General features: G+C 35.6%; 2 protein-coding genes across 10 annotated transcripts; one reads left to right on the top strand and one right to left on the bottom strand.

Moving 5' to 3' along the window:
- Positions 1–682: 682 nt before the first annotated feature.
- GSTu1 (glutathione S-transferase unclassified 1) lies at positions 683–15,058 on the bottom strand. Of its 9 annotated transcripts, XM_062668866.1 has the most exons (9): positions 15,036–15,058; positions 12,821–12,977; positions 8,496–8,562; positions 4,608–4,782; positions 4,222–4,374; positions 3,664–3,797; positions 3,181–3,247; positions 2,319–2,522; positions 683–965 (listed from the first exon to the last, which is right to left on the bottom strand). In XM_062668866.1, the coding sequence occupies exons 5-9, from the start codon at positions 4,360–4,362 to the stop codon at positions 810–812; spliced, it is 702 nt and encodes a 233-aa protein (XP_062524850.1). In that variant the 5' UTR covers positions 4,363–4,374; positions 4,608–4,782; positions 8,496–8,562; positions 12,821–12,977; positions 15,036–15,058; the 3' UTR covers positions 683–809. The 9 variants fall into 9 exon arrangements, with proteins under 9 accessions (XP_062524850.1, XP_062524852.1, XP_062524854.1 ...); XM_062668868.1 differs by lacking the exon at positions 8,496–8,562; XM_062668870.1 differs by lacking the exon at positions 4,608–4,782.
- Positions 6,163–11,397, top strand: LOC101738584 (mucin-5AC). The gene is made up of 4 exons (XM_062669232.1): positions 6,163–6,349; positions 6,836–6,887; positions 6,969–9,090; positions 9,248–11,397. Exons 1-3 carry the CDS (start codon positions 6,163–6,165, stop codon positions 8,578–8,580), a joined length of 1,851 nt encoding a protein of 616 aa, XP_062525216.1. The 3' UTR covers positions 8,581–9,090; positions 9,248–11,397.
- Positions 15,059–16,455: the final 1,397 nt, after the last annotated feature.

Raw genomic sequence — 16,455 nt, forward strand, 5'->3', positions numbered from 1 at the left:
CTTGTACTTTGCATTGTTTTTGTCGTCGGATACGTGACTGGAAATGCAATAAGGGAAAATGCAGAAACTTCAAACGTAAAGGATAAAAATACTACTGCAAATGATTTGGACAAACCCGTGGATTATGAAAATAAAGAAGAATGTTTTCAGATTGGACATTCCGTAAGTAATTTTAATTTAAATATATTATTAAAACTGTTTTTCTGATACTATGACAAAATTGATTATTTCCATTGTTTGATCACGTAGGTAATTGCTACGCCCGAAATTGTATTCATTATTAGATTTGTTTACGTATTTACGCCAATAAATAAGTTTTAATAGGTCATCACCTAGTTTAAATAGTTGTCGTGATCTAATTAACATTAAATGAACATTAGGGTCATCGGTTAATAATCGGTTAATCGGTCAGGTTTGTTTTATTAGGATATTTATTCTAATACAACTCATCCGACAATGAGATTATGCAAATTTATTCGTTTTGTATACGTCCGATTAACTTTTAAGCTACTATTAAATTTTTTATTTTAATTCTAACTAAATCTTTAGTAATTTATATTAAAACCTTAAATCAAAAAAAAAAAATTTATTTTCACAGTGTACCAACCATAAGGACTGTTGCACGAATGCGTGTCTGGGTTATGCGAAGAAATGCGTTTCAGGGTCCGGGTAAAAGCGGATAAAAAACTTGTCGTTTATTTTATTAGACATCATGTATCGATTACAAAATAATATAATAATATGTATTTAAGTAAAAATCTTGTTTGGAGCTCCTCTGTTGCGTGAGGAAATATGAAAAATATTCCAATTTAATTTTTGATTTTTCGGATAGGGTGTATAGGATGGTTGAGGTGAGTCAAGTCTGGAGGGTTAGCGGCAAAATGTTGGATCTCTTTCATGGCGCTTTCCGAAATTTTCCATAAATCTGGATACTTCACCTTAAAATCATTGTACCATTTGTGTATCTGTGAAATAAAAAAAGTTTTATTATTCAAGTTTTTTTATTGTATGTATTTACATATACAGATTACAACACATTTTGTGTTTAAATAACATTAATATTTACTATCGATATCGTTTCATAAACCATACTAAATTTATAATTATTGATCTGATAAAGTTATAAAAAGAATAGTTCTATTAATTGAGATTTGTATTCATTACCTAATCCATTTTTCCAAATATGCATTTTTTTATTGGTCAGATGGCTGGACGAGCTCACAGCCCACCTGGTTGTAAGTGGTTACTGGAGCCCATAGACATCTACAACGTAAGTGCGCCACCCACCTTGAGATATAAGTTCTAAGGTCTCAAGTATAGTTACAACGGCTGCCCTACCCTTCAAACCGAAACGCATTACTGCTTCACGGCAGAAATAGGCACCACCCAGTGCGGACTCACAAAAGGTCCTACCACTAGTAAAAATATTATTTACTGGTGGTAAATACATATTTGCCAATGGCTTAAATATAATAGTTTTTGAGTGAATTTCGTCTCTGACATTTATCATTTTTCGAGAGTTGCGTTTAGTAGAAGCGGCGAAAGGTTTGTGAGGGCACGAATTGACATTGGAAACTTTTTTTAATCTCCGCTAAAATCTGTTCGAAGTGCCTAAGGATGCCAAAGGCTAGGCGAAGTCATATCAATTGTGATCATTGTATCATTGTAATCATTGTTTTTTTATACAAAAGTTTGTGTGGCACGGCAACAAAATAAGTTCCAAGGCCATAATTTATTCTACACATACTCATCATTTTTCATTATTATTCGGAAACTCCTTGGCCTTTTTCTATAGAAATAAGCAGAATCTAGAGAAAAATAAGTCAAAGATAAAGTATTTTCAATGTACTCCTCTTAAGCACTGACCGAAACAGGAATGAAACATAGGCAAATAAAATAATGCAAAAAGAAATATGTAAAAAAGAAGGTAGACTGTGCGTTTATTTAGAGAGTTAACAAATTTGCAATTCGGAACGTGTGATTTTTTATTCATGAATCAAGTTGACCTCTCATAGTTAAATATTCCGAATCCACAATTCAAAATATACAACAAGAATTTGTCAATGCTTGCTAAGTGTACTGGGTGTATTCATGAATAAAAATAAAAGCGTAGTATTGTAGTCTTGATAGAAAAATAAGCAATATTATGCGTTAGCGTTCACCCTCAAAAATTCATTATGAAATAAAAAGACCTTCATACCTTAGAATATAAAATATGACGACGAAATTTATGCATTTCTCTTCTTTGTTAGGCAAACAGAAATGTAAAAGTCACCGCCGCTATTTAACAATATGATAGTACATATTTATGTATTTACCTTCGTGTATTTGGAAAAGTCAAAATCTATAGCTTCTAATGTCATAGTAGAGTTGATCAAGGGGAAATCAGCTATAGTCAGGTGGTTGGCCGCCGCATAGGATGTGTTTGTTCTGGTTAGGTAAGTCTCAAGAACATCTAATGAGATGTGAACTTTTTTGAGACCCAGTGGAGTGCGTTCGTAGTCAAAGAATATAGGTGCCATCTAGAAAATAAATTTCAACCAAAACTAATGTGTACATAAGTTGTAATTGGTCCATATTATTATACTAGTATGTATAGATAGGAGATGAGCTCTCGACTTCCGCACCTACCGATATTAATATTACAAAGCATGTACCAGACTTCGAAGTTCTGCCTCATTTTTCAATAGAATAGAATTAGAGAAAAAATATAAATTCTCAGCGGATCGCCATTCCGTTCCGATAGTAGATGCATTCGCAAAGCAACTGCCCTTGAGTTGTTAGGTCTCCACCGGAGGCGCTCGAGCAGCTGTTAGCAAATCCCAACCCTCCTGACTGAGCATTTGCTCTTACAGCTGTCCTGGTGACACTGGAAAGGACTTAGGGCAAACAGTAATCATTCCCTCCCAAAAAAAAAGTATCTGTTAGTAACCAAAAACCATACCCTGGTACTCGTGTCACTTATTTCAAACTGAACTAATATAGCAAAAGAAAACGAACAAACTGTTCAATTTAATCTGCGTTACGATGTCAGAGATTGACAATAACCATGTTGTTATTGCGGAATCGTGGCACCTTATATTCCAAATAAATTCAATAAAGGGCCCAAATAAATTCAAGGGGAATATTTTTTTAACTATAACATCGAACTCATTATTATTAAGTGAAGTACGTACTTACTGTGTAGGCTGAGATATTAGCATAATAGCTTGATAAGTTAAAACAGAGACGGTGGTTTACGATAGCTCTGAAAAAAAAACTCACGGTATAAATGTTCTTGCTGTAAAAACATACAACAAAATTGGTAGTAATTTAATATTTAGTAATTAATTGTAATTTGATATTACTACGTTTAAATTACATTCTTTGAGTAGATGTCGAGACAAATAAATGCCCCGTATAAACGAGTTCCTGGTGTCAGTTTCATTAGACTAACGGCTCTCCGTTTAGTCGTACCAACTAACAACAGATGCAAGTTTATCAACTCATCTCATTGCTGGAGGCATTCAATGAAGTTAGCTAGGAAAGTTAGCTAATAAACATAGCCATAGTAAGTTTAAGGTGAATCAGCTATACTTTTATCTTTTGTTTAATAGCTGGGCAGATAATATTGACGATATTATTGGATGAGTATATTATTAAAAACAAAATTAAAATTTAAACCTGGACTTAGGATCCTGTGGGTACAAAGGTGAGCCAGGACGGTACTTATCACATATATATTGTAGGATAGCATTGCTTTCGCTCAAATAGAAACCTTCATCGTCAAGAACAGGAATTTCTTTTTGTGGATTCATCTAGGAGAGGTAAAACACATTTATTTATTATAATTTGTTATTTGCAGATGGGGAAATACTTTATTATCGTGTTAATTGCCAAGATGTAGGGCAGGATGGCCGCTATACAATATAATTTAGATTTTGACTCCAGATGGTGTTCACATTATGATGTCTATGGCTTCAGGTAATCACCAGGTACCAGTACGTCAAGAACGAAAATCTATCGAATTCGTAATGTAAATGTATGGAGTCCTCGATACGAAAACGGATCATTACATTAGATGGTAGTACTCGTTAGCTAGCCTTCGAGATTAAAATTTATGTTGTACCGTATGTCAAAATACTTTTCGTGCTCTCGATTATGAGTACAAGTTTCGACTTTCGAGAACGTGACGATCCGATTGCGAAACGAAAGTAGTTAATTATTATTTTTTGTTCATACCAGGGCATAATCTGATGTCATATGCTCCCCAGCGCCGAAGTCCACATTAATCAATTCAAATGGTACTTCAAGCGCGACAAGGGCTTGCCTCACAGAGAGCGATGGAGGGCCATCAGAAACGGCATATAATTTTAGAACCATTTCGGAAAGGGTCTGAAATAAAAATAAAAAAAATTACGTGATTTTTTGTCCGTTAAATTTAATTATAGCTTTAAGTATTAATATATATGTATTCCCATATTCTCTGTACTCGTGTAAGTATAGAAATTACGCTAATTTGGTCCGGTTTTACGCATAGATACCTGTTGATTGAAAGAATATTTAAGAAAACAAAGTATTTGTATCTGTAGTTTTACTTTAAATGTAATATTATGACGATAACTTACCTATCTTTAGTATTGTTTTTATACTACACTGTACTGTTTTTATACTGTTGTATACTGTACATTAAATAACTGCAGCTTAAGCTTCTCAATAGAGACTGGAGGTCGCCTGGCACTAAGCGGTCTGGCGAGTGGCGACTTCGTCTTTCACTTTCTGGTTATTATTATCTAGATATGCCTATTGATATAAACAATAGAATAAGTTAAGAAGTATTGTCCCTCATAAAATAATTTATATCAAAAGTCACCAAAAATGTAAAATGAAAAAAAAAGCTATACAATATTCGGTATATTCACATTTTACTCTAGAGTGTGTATTTAAATAGGGTTATTGGTAGACTAGATCTTTAATTCAACGTCCAGACATACTTGATATCATCATAGTAACTCTAATTAACTACGGGTTGCAAAGAACCATGGTTCTCAGAACAGACGAAACAAGCTCAGCCGACCTTGTTTTTTTGGATTCGTATTGTTTTCAATAGTGACTAACAAATTTCCATTGTAAAGAAAGAAATTTGAAATACTTTATTTTAATTAATTTACGCTTTAAACATAGTAGGCCTGTACAGTAAGTTACAGGGTCTGAAACCTAGGTTTGGAATTCTAAAAAACATTTTTTTTAAATTAGCCTTGTTTATTTTTGTACACGACCATCATCATCTCAAGCACTTGCTTACTCGAATTTCATTTTAAAAATGTTCAACCCTTGACATAAATAAATTAGTGTCAAGTCCTACCTTCGTTATACTTATATAATTAAATAAAACCACAATCTCGTCCGCGGAATATAACCTGTAACTACTGTATTTTTTTCCTCGGGTGTTTTTGACCATCACCGCTGAAGATGATGTGAAGATGATATGAAAGAAGATGCATGGGACTAGGAGATGTATGGAAGTGGTAGTGCAAGGAAGTGGTCGACCGAAGAAGACATGGATGGAGTGTGTGAATGACGAGATGAGAGACGAGACGGCTGATAGAAAAATGGAAGAGAAAAAATTGCTGTGCCGACCGCACCTATTGGAATAAGGTGGAGAGAAAAAAAGAAGGTATGTATTTTTGACCATCAACAATGTATCTCATTTTGAATGGGTAATTGAGAAACATAACCAACATTTCTTTTACCTTATACTTTAAGCATACAGGCAATATAGCAGTCCAAATAGTAATGAACTGTGCTCCGATTGTGCGGCAAAAAAGAGATGCTGGAATCCTTTCAAACAAATTTTCAGAGAACTCTGTATATAAAATATGGAACGAAATACTCAGAGCGCCAAAGTCTTTCTTCCATAAAGCCAGAGTTTCCAAATGACCCGTGAGAGCAGGATCATCGATAATCCGAACAGCGCTCTACTATTCAAGAGCAGCTACTAATCGGTAACCCCGCCGCGAAGGAGGGAGCATGACAATCATGACATACAAGCCGCACTTTTCTTTTACTTATGGATGTATGTAGCGTAAGCCTTTGTCCAGGCGCAAGATACCACTTCGCTCTAGCCTATAGCACTCCCAAAAATTTTAATACCAGTATGGGTTTACCTTCCAAATGATTTAAATGATAATACAACACTTGAAATATCAACTCCAACAAGCTCGATGCGCTCGGAAGGTTTCGCTTCGGAAGAGGTATTCGCTGGAATGGGGGTGTCCTGTCAAACGCATCCTTCTTCACATTGGAATCACGCTCATGATAGAGATTGCAGAACCTTGCGGAACACTAGCGTCAGCTGGGTTACAGTACGGTAAGGCATGTGGAATGGTAGGCTTCGGGCAGTCCGTCGAGCGAAAGCCGATCGTCTTGTGAGCGGAGACGGCGTCAATATGATAATGATGATTTTAGATTCACAGACTTGTCTAAGTTTTTCTAAAATATACGTTAAGAATATTTTTTCCAATGAAAAAAAATTCAAATTTCGCTGCTTATGTATTCTTTGTTATCTTTCCATTAAAACATAAACATGAAAATCATTATTTTCTGTGGTTTCCTTTAATTCAACGAATAGCGGTGGAAAACACTGCTCAGCAGCGGTAGTGTTGAACTCACGACTTCCTTAAAATTATTATAAATAAAGAAAGGTCTACTGAGAAACGTGTTTCACAAACAAGTTAGTAGTTTGTAACAAAGCCGTAGGTTTCCGTTGAAATGTGGTTACAAGCAAAACTTATTGGTTTTCTTTTTAATTTTTTACTTTTAATAATAAATACACGATCGTTTTACATATCCCCAGGATCCCACGAGTTCTTAGTGACAGAAATTGTCCGCGTGAAACGTCAAGCCGGGTACGTTTACAACAAGCCTAGTATTCAATTTGATTTGCCTTCGACATCTACTGTATCCACTCAAGAACCAAATGTTGACAGGACGCAGGCGCAGCAGATGTATTACGCTTATCCTGCCCCACCTAAAGAACAATCTTCTAACGCGGAAATTGTTGGGGATACAACAACAAAAGGTAACAACGGTGGCAGCGCTGGCGGCTATAGCTATGGTTCACGAAACACGATTGGCAGTCAACAAGATGCTGGCGACACATCATCACAGGCCATTAGTTTAGGCACCGGTCAATTAACAAATACCAATGCTGGATATGGTTATAATGTGCCAACGGATGTTGGTAGTCCACCTCAAATTAACACGGGTTCACGTGCGACTTCCACTGGTTCTACTGCTACCAGTTCTGTCTCCACAAGTTATTTTTATGACACTCCATCATCAATCTCTAATATTGCCACAGCAAAAAGTCAAATTACTTCCGATTCATCTCAAACAAGTAAGAGTGCTGCTGGCTACAATTATGATTCTGTCGGAATTACTAACAATAATCAGAAATCAAATGATTTAGTCAATCAAAATACGAACGCTGAGCGTTCTCAAAGTACTTCACCTTCAGGCTATAACTACAACAATGCTGGATTGATTGCAAACAATTTTGGGCGAATCGAAACAGAAACCATTTCAGTAAAAGGTGGATTGACAGATTTGTCATCTAGTTATAATTATCAAGCGCCATCATCAGAATCATTAATAAATACAGAAAAGAATTTATTAAATTCAGAAGCTGGATCAAAAGCTGCGGGCTACGGTTCTGGACCTGCTCCAGTGACAAGTACTTCCATAAATTCCATAGCAAGTCAAAGTGCTTTAAGCGAAGGAAATTCACAAAAACAATCGGGAAATTCTGGGTATAATTATAATACTCCGACTACATCCAATACGGTGGAAAGTGTTAAAAAAATAACCATTCCGAATTCCAGAGCCACAAGTTCCGTATCAGCTAATTACAACTATGAAGGACCTGCGCCAAGTCAAGTAATAAATACAGAAAGTCTACGATACCTACCGCCAAGCTCTGGGGCTGGTTCAGGCGCTAGTGCTCCCGCCATTAATTCTGGCACGAATAGATCAAATGGAATCAATAACCAATACGTACCTCCAACGAGTTCTTTTAGTACTAGCGTACCAGGGATGACGCCATTGGCTTCGTATATACCGCAAAGCAGTGGAATTTCTTCATCAAGCTCTTCTCAAGCATATTTACCTCCATCGAACTCTATTTCAACTAATCAGCCATCGCAATCGTACGTTCCATCAATACGTAGCAATACACCACTTAGTTCGTCAATGGTGTCCAATTCACAGACATATATACCACCATCAACATCCCAATACGGGATATCAAGCCCTGGTCCACAATTAAGTACACAGACCTCTGTTGCTTTGTCATTAAATTCATATATTCCGCCGCAGAATACAGGACAACTTAGTGCACCAAGCATTCAACCATCAGTACCATCACAGTCGTATCTACAGCCATCGAGTCGAAATTTGAGTAGTGGAACCAGCCAACCTAATGGAAATTATTTACCTCCTACATCAGGTACACTTACCCCAACATCAGTGAATTCTAACTATTTATCTCCAGTGACAGACTCTTCTCTACCGGCTGTATCATACCTGCCACCGAAGATTTAAGTAATTAAGAACAAATCCACATTAATTAGTAAACAGAAATATGTCAATAATATTATCTATTATTTACTTATCCTTAAATATAAAACGTAATTGTTATATTTAAAATGTAATTGTTATATTCAGAACGCTGTTCATTTTATTTTAATATTAAAAATAAAAAATAGCACTGTCGAGCTAGTGGTCATTTGCTCTTTGCCCAATCAGTCACACAAAATAGCTATCCAAGAGATCAAGGGAAACGTCAAGTGTCACAATTAAAACGTCATTCAAAAATAGCTTCAAGAAATCAAAGATGAAAGTTATTTTTAATATTATGTCTTAAAAATTCAGTTTGGTAAACTCTCTAAATTTTAGAATGAATTCTGATAAATTAGACGAGGCGTATTCTATTCTATTGCATACAACACATAATGAGAAGACTTTTATTTATAGAGGAATCTTATTAAAATTATGCGTTCTATAAAGGCAAATGTTAATTTATACTCGAGTGCGAAGCAAGGTGATTATAAGGTAATATAAAAATAAAGTGATTATCCGACAAGTTTAAATAATTAAATAAAAATATTTCCTATATTCATGATATTTAGTTCTTTATTGGAAAGTGTAACTAGTAAAATTAAGTAGGTAATGTAGGTAACGTTTTAAAGCTACTTATTTTTTATTACAGTTTATTTCGTGTGACATTAAGCATACATCAATTATCAAAATAAAAGCGTGTGCTGGTGTATTGAACTATGGTGCACCTGAAGATGTTGAGTACTCAACTAAGTTCTGACACTTTAACTATAAATGATCTCCCAAATGAAATACTTATTTATATATTCTCTATGATCGATTTTGAGTCCCTGCTAGCTGTTGCAAAAGTTTGTTCAAGATGGCAACAACTGTGTCTCACTCCTTGCGTATGGGATAACACTCGTCTTGTAGTGTGTATGAAAAACTATGTTAGTATTAGTGAGAGTATAGTGCCTTTTGTAGCTAAGTATTTAAAGAATGTTAAATTACAGTATTTTAAATTATATTCTCAAGTTAGGACTTCCTTGATAAGTTATTGTCCCAATTTGACTCATTTAGAAATAAGTATATCTCAAGTTGACAGTTGTATTTTTGAAGATCTTGGGCATTGGCCTAATTTAAAATTTTTGAGCTTTCGTAATTCACTCATAGTTCAAAATTCTCAAAATGCGAATGGTAATTTTGTTTATCATTTACCTTTTGAAAAGTTAAAATATCTTGAGACTTTAATCTTATCAAATTTTGCTTTAACTCACAGTAGTTTGTACAGTATGCTTCAGTGCACTAATCTGGTCAGTATTAATATGGAAAAAATGAAGAATATCCCTGCAAACTTCCTTGAATCTCTATTAAGGACAAAACAATCTACTTTAAGAGCTTTATATATTTATGGGGATACATTAAATGATGACATTATGAGACATGTTTCCAACTGTAGAGTTTTAGAGGTTCTTCACATTATGACATGTAAAATATTATTTGACTCAAGCTTGTTACACTTGCATAGGCTCAAAAATTTACAATCTCTGAAACTTCGCCATGGGTATTTTTCAACAAGTGCTTTGTTAGCACATTTTAGCAATAATACATTTCAGCACTTGACTTATTTGAGCCTATCGAGATGTCTTCATGTGACCATGCAAGTGGCAAAAGCTGTGAGAACAAGTGCTCCTAATCTTAAAGAATTGTCATTTTATCTGTGTCCATTTATAATAGCTCCAGATTTTAAAAGAGCTGAATTGGAACGAATGTTTAAAATACAGTTATTGCTTGACTAACTTACTGTATACAAATATTATAAATAGCAGCTGAGAATATCCGTCCAACCAATTAAAATATAACAGAATAATCCACTAACATGTAGAACAGACATCAAATTTTAAAAAACATATTTGGTTACTTGGGCAGTATTAAGTTGTGTTGTGACATCTTACTTTTAATTTTTTTAACAAATTATATAATTGAGTATTACTGAGTATTAAAAAGTCAAACTATCTGCATAGTAGATAGATAAATGTAAAAATAGAAATATTAATACAACTCCTCAAAATATTGTTTCTATTTGACAGTAACCAGTGGTGCCTTATTTCCTTGAATTGTTCTTAGAGGACAATTAGATTGAAAGTTTTGTAGGATAATGGAAAAAGGTTTTGTATATCTGTATTTTAGAAAAACGTTAAATTTGGTTTCTAAAAAGGAAGGCAAATGGAGAAACATTTACATATTTTTTGCATAATTTTATGTACTAGGTACCTTGTTTTTTTAACTTGCTAAAATGAAGAATAATTTTTCATCACAATTTTAGACGAGTTTGTTAGTTTTACGACGAAACGAATTTAAAACTCGGCAACATTATTTTATGTTAGACATTAAAAAGTGTATGTTTTAAAATGAGTATGTAGTTCTTGAAATAAAATAAAATTCAGAATTAGTAAATTCACTAAAAGTTAAAAATCCTACTTATCTATAGTGCTATAGAATTGAATAATAAGGCCAAATTATAAACAAAGTTAAGATATTTTATTATTCTATGAATATGGATGACTAAGAAATGCCTACTTTAAAAGATTATACATTGTCAAAAAAACTCGAATAAAAACTGAAATATAACCGCATAAGATTATTGTTTCTGTCATGACATTTAATGTATTGTGAAATATTGAGTATTATATAAAAATACGTTTGGAACCTATGTAAGATATTTTTGTAATATTTACCTATCGTGCAATAATTTATAATAGTATATTATACTATTGTTTGTCTAATTGTGTTGTATACATATGAATAAAATTTCAACACAAATTTTTCTTTAATTGCTCTTTCACTGTATTATATTTTGATGCGTCTCTAGTTTCTAATGTGTTGTCGTCGTGGCCTAAAGGATATGAAACCCGGTGCATCATGCGATGCGACTGCGGCGGTGTCCGAGTCCCGAGGGAGGTACCAACTTTTATACTAAAATACATGCATACTTAACAAATGTTCACGAATGACTTCCACTGTAATAATAATTATAATAATGTGTATTAATTTATCTCTTAAAAGTATAGTACAAATAGAGGTAAAACCTATAATTTTTATTGTTAGGCTTTGAAGTAACTGAAGTATGTACTACGTTCAAAGACCTGTATTACTGATCTTGAGGCTCTGTGCGGTTGTGAAGGAATAACGTCGTGTAATAAAAATCAAAGCGCAAATTATAATTTGCATAAGTACTGTTGGTAAGGCTTTGCCACCCTGCCCATTTCTGCCGTGAAGCAGTAATGCGTATCGATTTGAAGGGTAGGGCAGTCATCATGAAAATCGTCTCGTAGTAACCACCCCCAACCAGGTGGACTGTGAGCTCGTCCACCCATATAGGCTATAAAAAAAATTTAAAAAAAAACGGTTAATTTCCGACCCTGCTTACGCAGGAGCCACTCACCATCGACGCCCTAAACACGTTATTACGGTTCTGTCCGATCCACTAACACAGTTATTAGACGCTTGCAGCTCTAGCAATAGGAGCAGGCGTAGGGACCCTTACTGGTGGTAGGACCTCTCCTGAGTCCGCACGGGTAGGTACCACCGCCCCGTCTATTTCTGCCGTGAAGCAGTAATGCGTTTCGGTTTGAAGGGTGGGGCAGCCGTTGTAACTATACTGAGATCTTAGAACTTATATCTCAAGGTGTGTGGCGCATTTACGTTGTATATGTCTATGGGCTCCAGTAACCACTTAACACCAGGTGGGTTGTGAGCTCGTCCACATATTTAGGCAATAAAAAAATATACATATATGCAAAAAACATATACACAAATTTCTATTCCACAGGTCTAAGCCACGTTCTAAACACGTTCACTACTTCTAGATACGGGAATCCTGTCCTTGAAATCGGTGACTACAGATATAATAAGAATAGTAGAAGTACTGGCGTTAGGGCTCGATGGTCGTGTACTCGGGTCAGTAGTGGATGTCGCGCAACAGTAATCACCCTGGATAAAGAAGTAATAGGAGTATTTAAAACTCATAATCATTGAAACGTTCGTATTTTCGGTAAATAAAAAATTAAGTAATTTATAACATAGTTTTCTTAGAATCCATCTTTCGTGAAACATTCACATTGCTTATCTTTATCTTTCTTTGAAAACTCGCTTAATTTAATAAAGGGGTGGGCTGTGAGCTCGTCCACACTTCTAAGCAATAAAAAAAAAAAAAAGTAAGTAAGAGTTTGAGGTGAAACCTTACCAATAACATTAGCCTGCAAAGTTTCTTGCTGGATCACAGCGGGTAGTGATTCCGATCCGGTAGTAGATGCATTCGTGAGGTCTTAGGAGTCCTTAGGTAGCGCTCGGGCAGCTGCCAGCAAATCCCAACCATCTCGGCCCGTGCTCGCCTAATGAAACTGGAAAGGGCTCTGGACTAACAATCAATCTATGAATGCTCAAAAGGCAGCATTTACATTGTTAATGTCTATAGGTGGAGCACGTCCACCCATAAGAACAATAGAAAAAAGTTCTTTATAGATATTTTATTACCTACTTAAAGAATGATGGACATATAATTATGAACGTTTATTTAAAAGGAAGATTTTTTTAAGCTAACTAATAAATAATAATAAAAAGTTTAAATAACTGCACGTGCTTCCATGCTAATTGAACATTCGTTGATACACATGATTATTTAAACGTAAATAGATAAACTTTATATATTACTACTTATTGGTTGGTCACAAAAAATAAGAACCCATTTCCATGCTCTGAAGCATTTTGCCACGTTACCAACTAGAGACACTCGAGAGCAATGAATCCGGGTCACTAAAAAAAACCTATAAATCTCGGAAACTAAGAATCCTAGCTTAATGAAATAAATTGTGCTTAGTAGACAAATACATTCTTCATAAATTAAGGTATTAAAACTTATTAGTTACTGCAAGTTTATGTCATAAAAAAGGGATACTTTCGAAGATGGAACTACGAAATTACTGCATTTGATTTTGCTTTTGTTTCTAATCTGTCATTTATTTGGGTCTATAAACCACATTGATAGTGTTCAATATTTATTATTCAACCTGTAATCATGTCGCTTACTGAAGAATGCACCAGAATCCTCACAATGCTGAATACCGGCCGGAGTCAGTGGTATACAGCCAGGACTATCGGTATCGCTGTCAAAAGTACAAAGAGTTCTCCGATGTTACGAGGAAACTGGCTCTAACCTGCGTAGACCAGGAACAGGCAGAACTAGGTGTACCACAACACGAGAAGGTCGATACTTGGTGATCAGTTTCGATGCCTCGGAGGAAGTACCCCAAGCGCATGGACAGTAAGACTACGACTTGCTAAAGCTAACTTGAAATCATCTAGACCTGCAAATGGTCCTAAACTGGAGCGTGGTGATTGTATTTCAAGACTAATATATGCCCAGAACCATTTAAATTGGATTATTCAAGATAGGTCGAAAGTTGTGTTCTCCGACGAATCAAAATTTATGCTCTACAAACACGATGGAAGACACAGGGTGTATAGAAGAGCAGGGGAAATATTCAAGCAAGCAGGCATAGAAGAAAAAGTAGCCAACGGTGGTGGATTTGTACTTGTGTGGTCCGGAATTTCATCTGAGATTCGCACAGAACTAGTATCCAAAGAAAACAGTTCTTTAACTAGCGTAAAATATCTGGAAAATCCTTAATGTACACGTTGGGCCACTTATGGTCAATTTGGGTGAGGATGCCATTTTTATGCATGATAATGCCCAACCTCATACAGGTTTCATTGTGAATGACTACCTACCTACAAGAGATGAACATTACTCGTATGGAGTGGCCAGCACGCAGCCCCGATATCAACCCGATCGAGCATGTATGGGACGAGCTAGGGAAATGCGTAAAACAACGAAACCCTCCCCCAATCACGCTTCACGAGCTCAAAATTGCTCTCACAGAAGAATGGGCCAATATTTACCAAAATCGTATAATAAACGTGGTGTAAAGCATACCAAACCGCGTAAACGCAGTAATGGAAGCACGAGAAGGCAATAGGTACAAAGTATTAAAATTCAAGAAAATCATAACTAAGTTGTACAAAAATGTCATGTCTCTTGTTTTTGTTTTATGCCGGCCACTGACATGCGCGCAAATATTCGTACATTGTACGAATGTTTGCGCGCATGTGAAGGGCCGTCAAACATTCATTCGCAAACCTAGCGGCTGTGCAAATAAGTTCGCATACTCAATTTGCGAACCCGTTTGCGCTTCCTCCTACACTTGTTTACGAATGTCTCACGAATTTCTCCTCCTTTTTAATTCGTCAATAGAACATTGAAGAGAAAAAGAGTTTTGAATTCTTTCCCAGACATCATTAACAGCCATGCTGTTTTTATGGGATTTCTTTTGATGAAGATACGCTACACAGTATATATTATTATACTACACGAACTATGAAAATGGTGATACGTCCATTACCTTCGCAATCGTCGGCGCAACTGGGCAAGCAGGGCAAGCGAATGTGTGGGAGACTACGCGAAGGTTCGAGGTTCGCGCGCTTTGATGTCTGTTAAAAAACCGACACAGCTTGGAAAACCACGAATGCAGCGAAAACTTTGCATAATCATTTGCAAATGTCGTCCCACACTTGCGGGTTTGCGTATTCGTGCGCATGTGAGTGACCGGTGTTAAGGCAAGATCAGCAGTATTTTTTTCTTTATGGTAGTTTTTAATAAATAAAATGTAGTGGCTTATAAATTTTATTACTTTCATTTAAGGGTATTATACTTAGTCTGGCCATAAATACTGTTACAATTAAAAATAAACAAAATATTACATTTGAATTTGGAGTCTGTCATTTTTATATAATTGCTCATTGAGTTTTCTTATTTTGGCGCCAATACATTGTACAATATTTTGCGATATTAAAATGGAGTGGGGTGGTAAGGAGAACCGAATCGCTGTGATTGCATTACACAAAGTAGGTATGGAGCCAAATGCAATTTTTAAAACTCTCCATACGCTTGGTATTAGTAAAATGTTTGTGTACCGGGCTATTAATAGGTGCAATGAGACCTCCTCTGTTTGTGACAGAAAAATATCTGGCCGTCCACGTAGTGTTCGTACGAAAAAGGTGGTCAAAGCAGTAAGGGAAAGAATTCGAAGAAATCCTGTCCGAAAGCAAGATTTTATCTCAGGAGATGAAGATAGCACCTAGAACGTTGTCGCGTATTTTAAAAGATGACTTAGGACTTGCAGCCTATGAGAGACGTACTGGTCATTTCTTAACTGATAATTTAAAAGAGAATAGGGTGGTAAAATCAAAACAACTACTGAAGCGGTACGCAAAGGGAGGTCATAAAAAATTTTTGTTTACGGATGAGAATTTTTTTACAATTGAGCAACATTTTAACAAACAAAATGACCGTATTTATGCTCAAAGCTCTAAGGAAGCTTCCCAACTAGTCGACAGAGTGCAACGTGGGCACTATCTGACTTCAGTGAAGGTTTGATGGGGTATTAGCTATGAAGGAGTGACTGAGCCATACTTTTGTGAAAAAGTAAAGTCGGGGAAATGTGAAAATTAGGAGTGCTTTTTTTGCCCATGCTGTTGGATCTGTTATGTTTCTTTGTATCAGACAAGGAAACATGGATCAATTCCAATACAAAAATATACTGGAAGAAACAATGTTACCTTATGCTCAAGATGAGCTCAGTCCACCTGGTGGGGAATGATTCGTCGAGTTTATAGACATGAGAACAGAAATGACGCAGCTCACTTTGAGACGTGAGATGAAAGGCATTAGTTTTATTTCAATGGTTCCATTATTCTCAAACCCAGACCGTATTAACTCTTATTTAGCTAGAATTAGCAATACATGTTATTGCTAATACCCAT

The sequence above is a fragment of the Bombyx mori genome, chromosome 6, assembly GCF_030269925.1.
Source record: "Bombyx mori chromosome 6, ASM3026992v2".
Lineage (NCBI taxonomy): Eukaryota > Metazoa > Arthropoda > Insecta > Lepidoptera > Bombycidae > Bombyx > Bombyx mori.

Excerpts from the sequence above, each read along its gene's own strand:
- LOC101738584 (XM_062669232.1), top strand. The coding sequence starts at position 6,163 with ATGATAATACAACACTTGAAATATCAACTCCAACAAGCTCGATGCGCT. Across the intron at positions 6,350-6,835 it reads GTCAGCTGGGTTACAGTACG|GATCCCACGAGTTCTTAGTG; the intron begins GTAAGGCATGTG and ends ACATATCCCCAG. Across the intron at positions 6,888-6,968 it reads CGCGTGAAACGTCAAGCCGG|GACGCAGGCGCAGCAGATGT; the intron begins GTACGTTTACAA and ends AAATGTTGACAG.
- GSTu1 (XM_062668868.1), bottom strand. The coding sequence starts at position 4,362 with ATGGTTCTAAAATTATATGCCGTTTCTGATGGCCCTCCATCGCTCTCT. Across the intron at positions 3,248-3,663 it reads CCACAGGATCCTAAGTCCAG|AGCTATCGTAAACCACCGTC; the intron begins GTTTAAATTTTA and ends TTTTTTTTTCAG. Across the intron at positions 966-2,318 it reads ACTTTTCCAAATACACGAAG|ATACACAAATGGTACAATGA; the intron begins GTAAATACATAA and ends TTTATTTCACAG.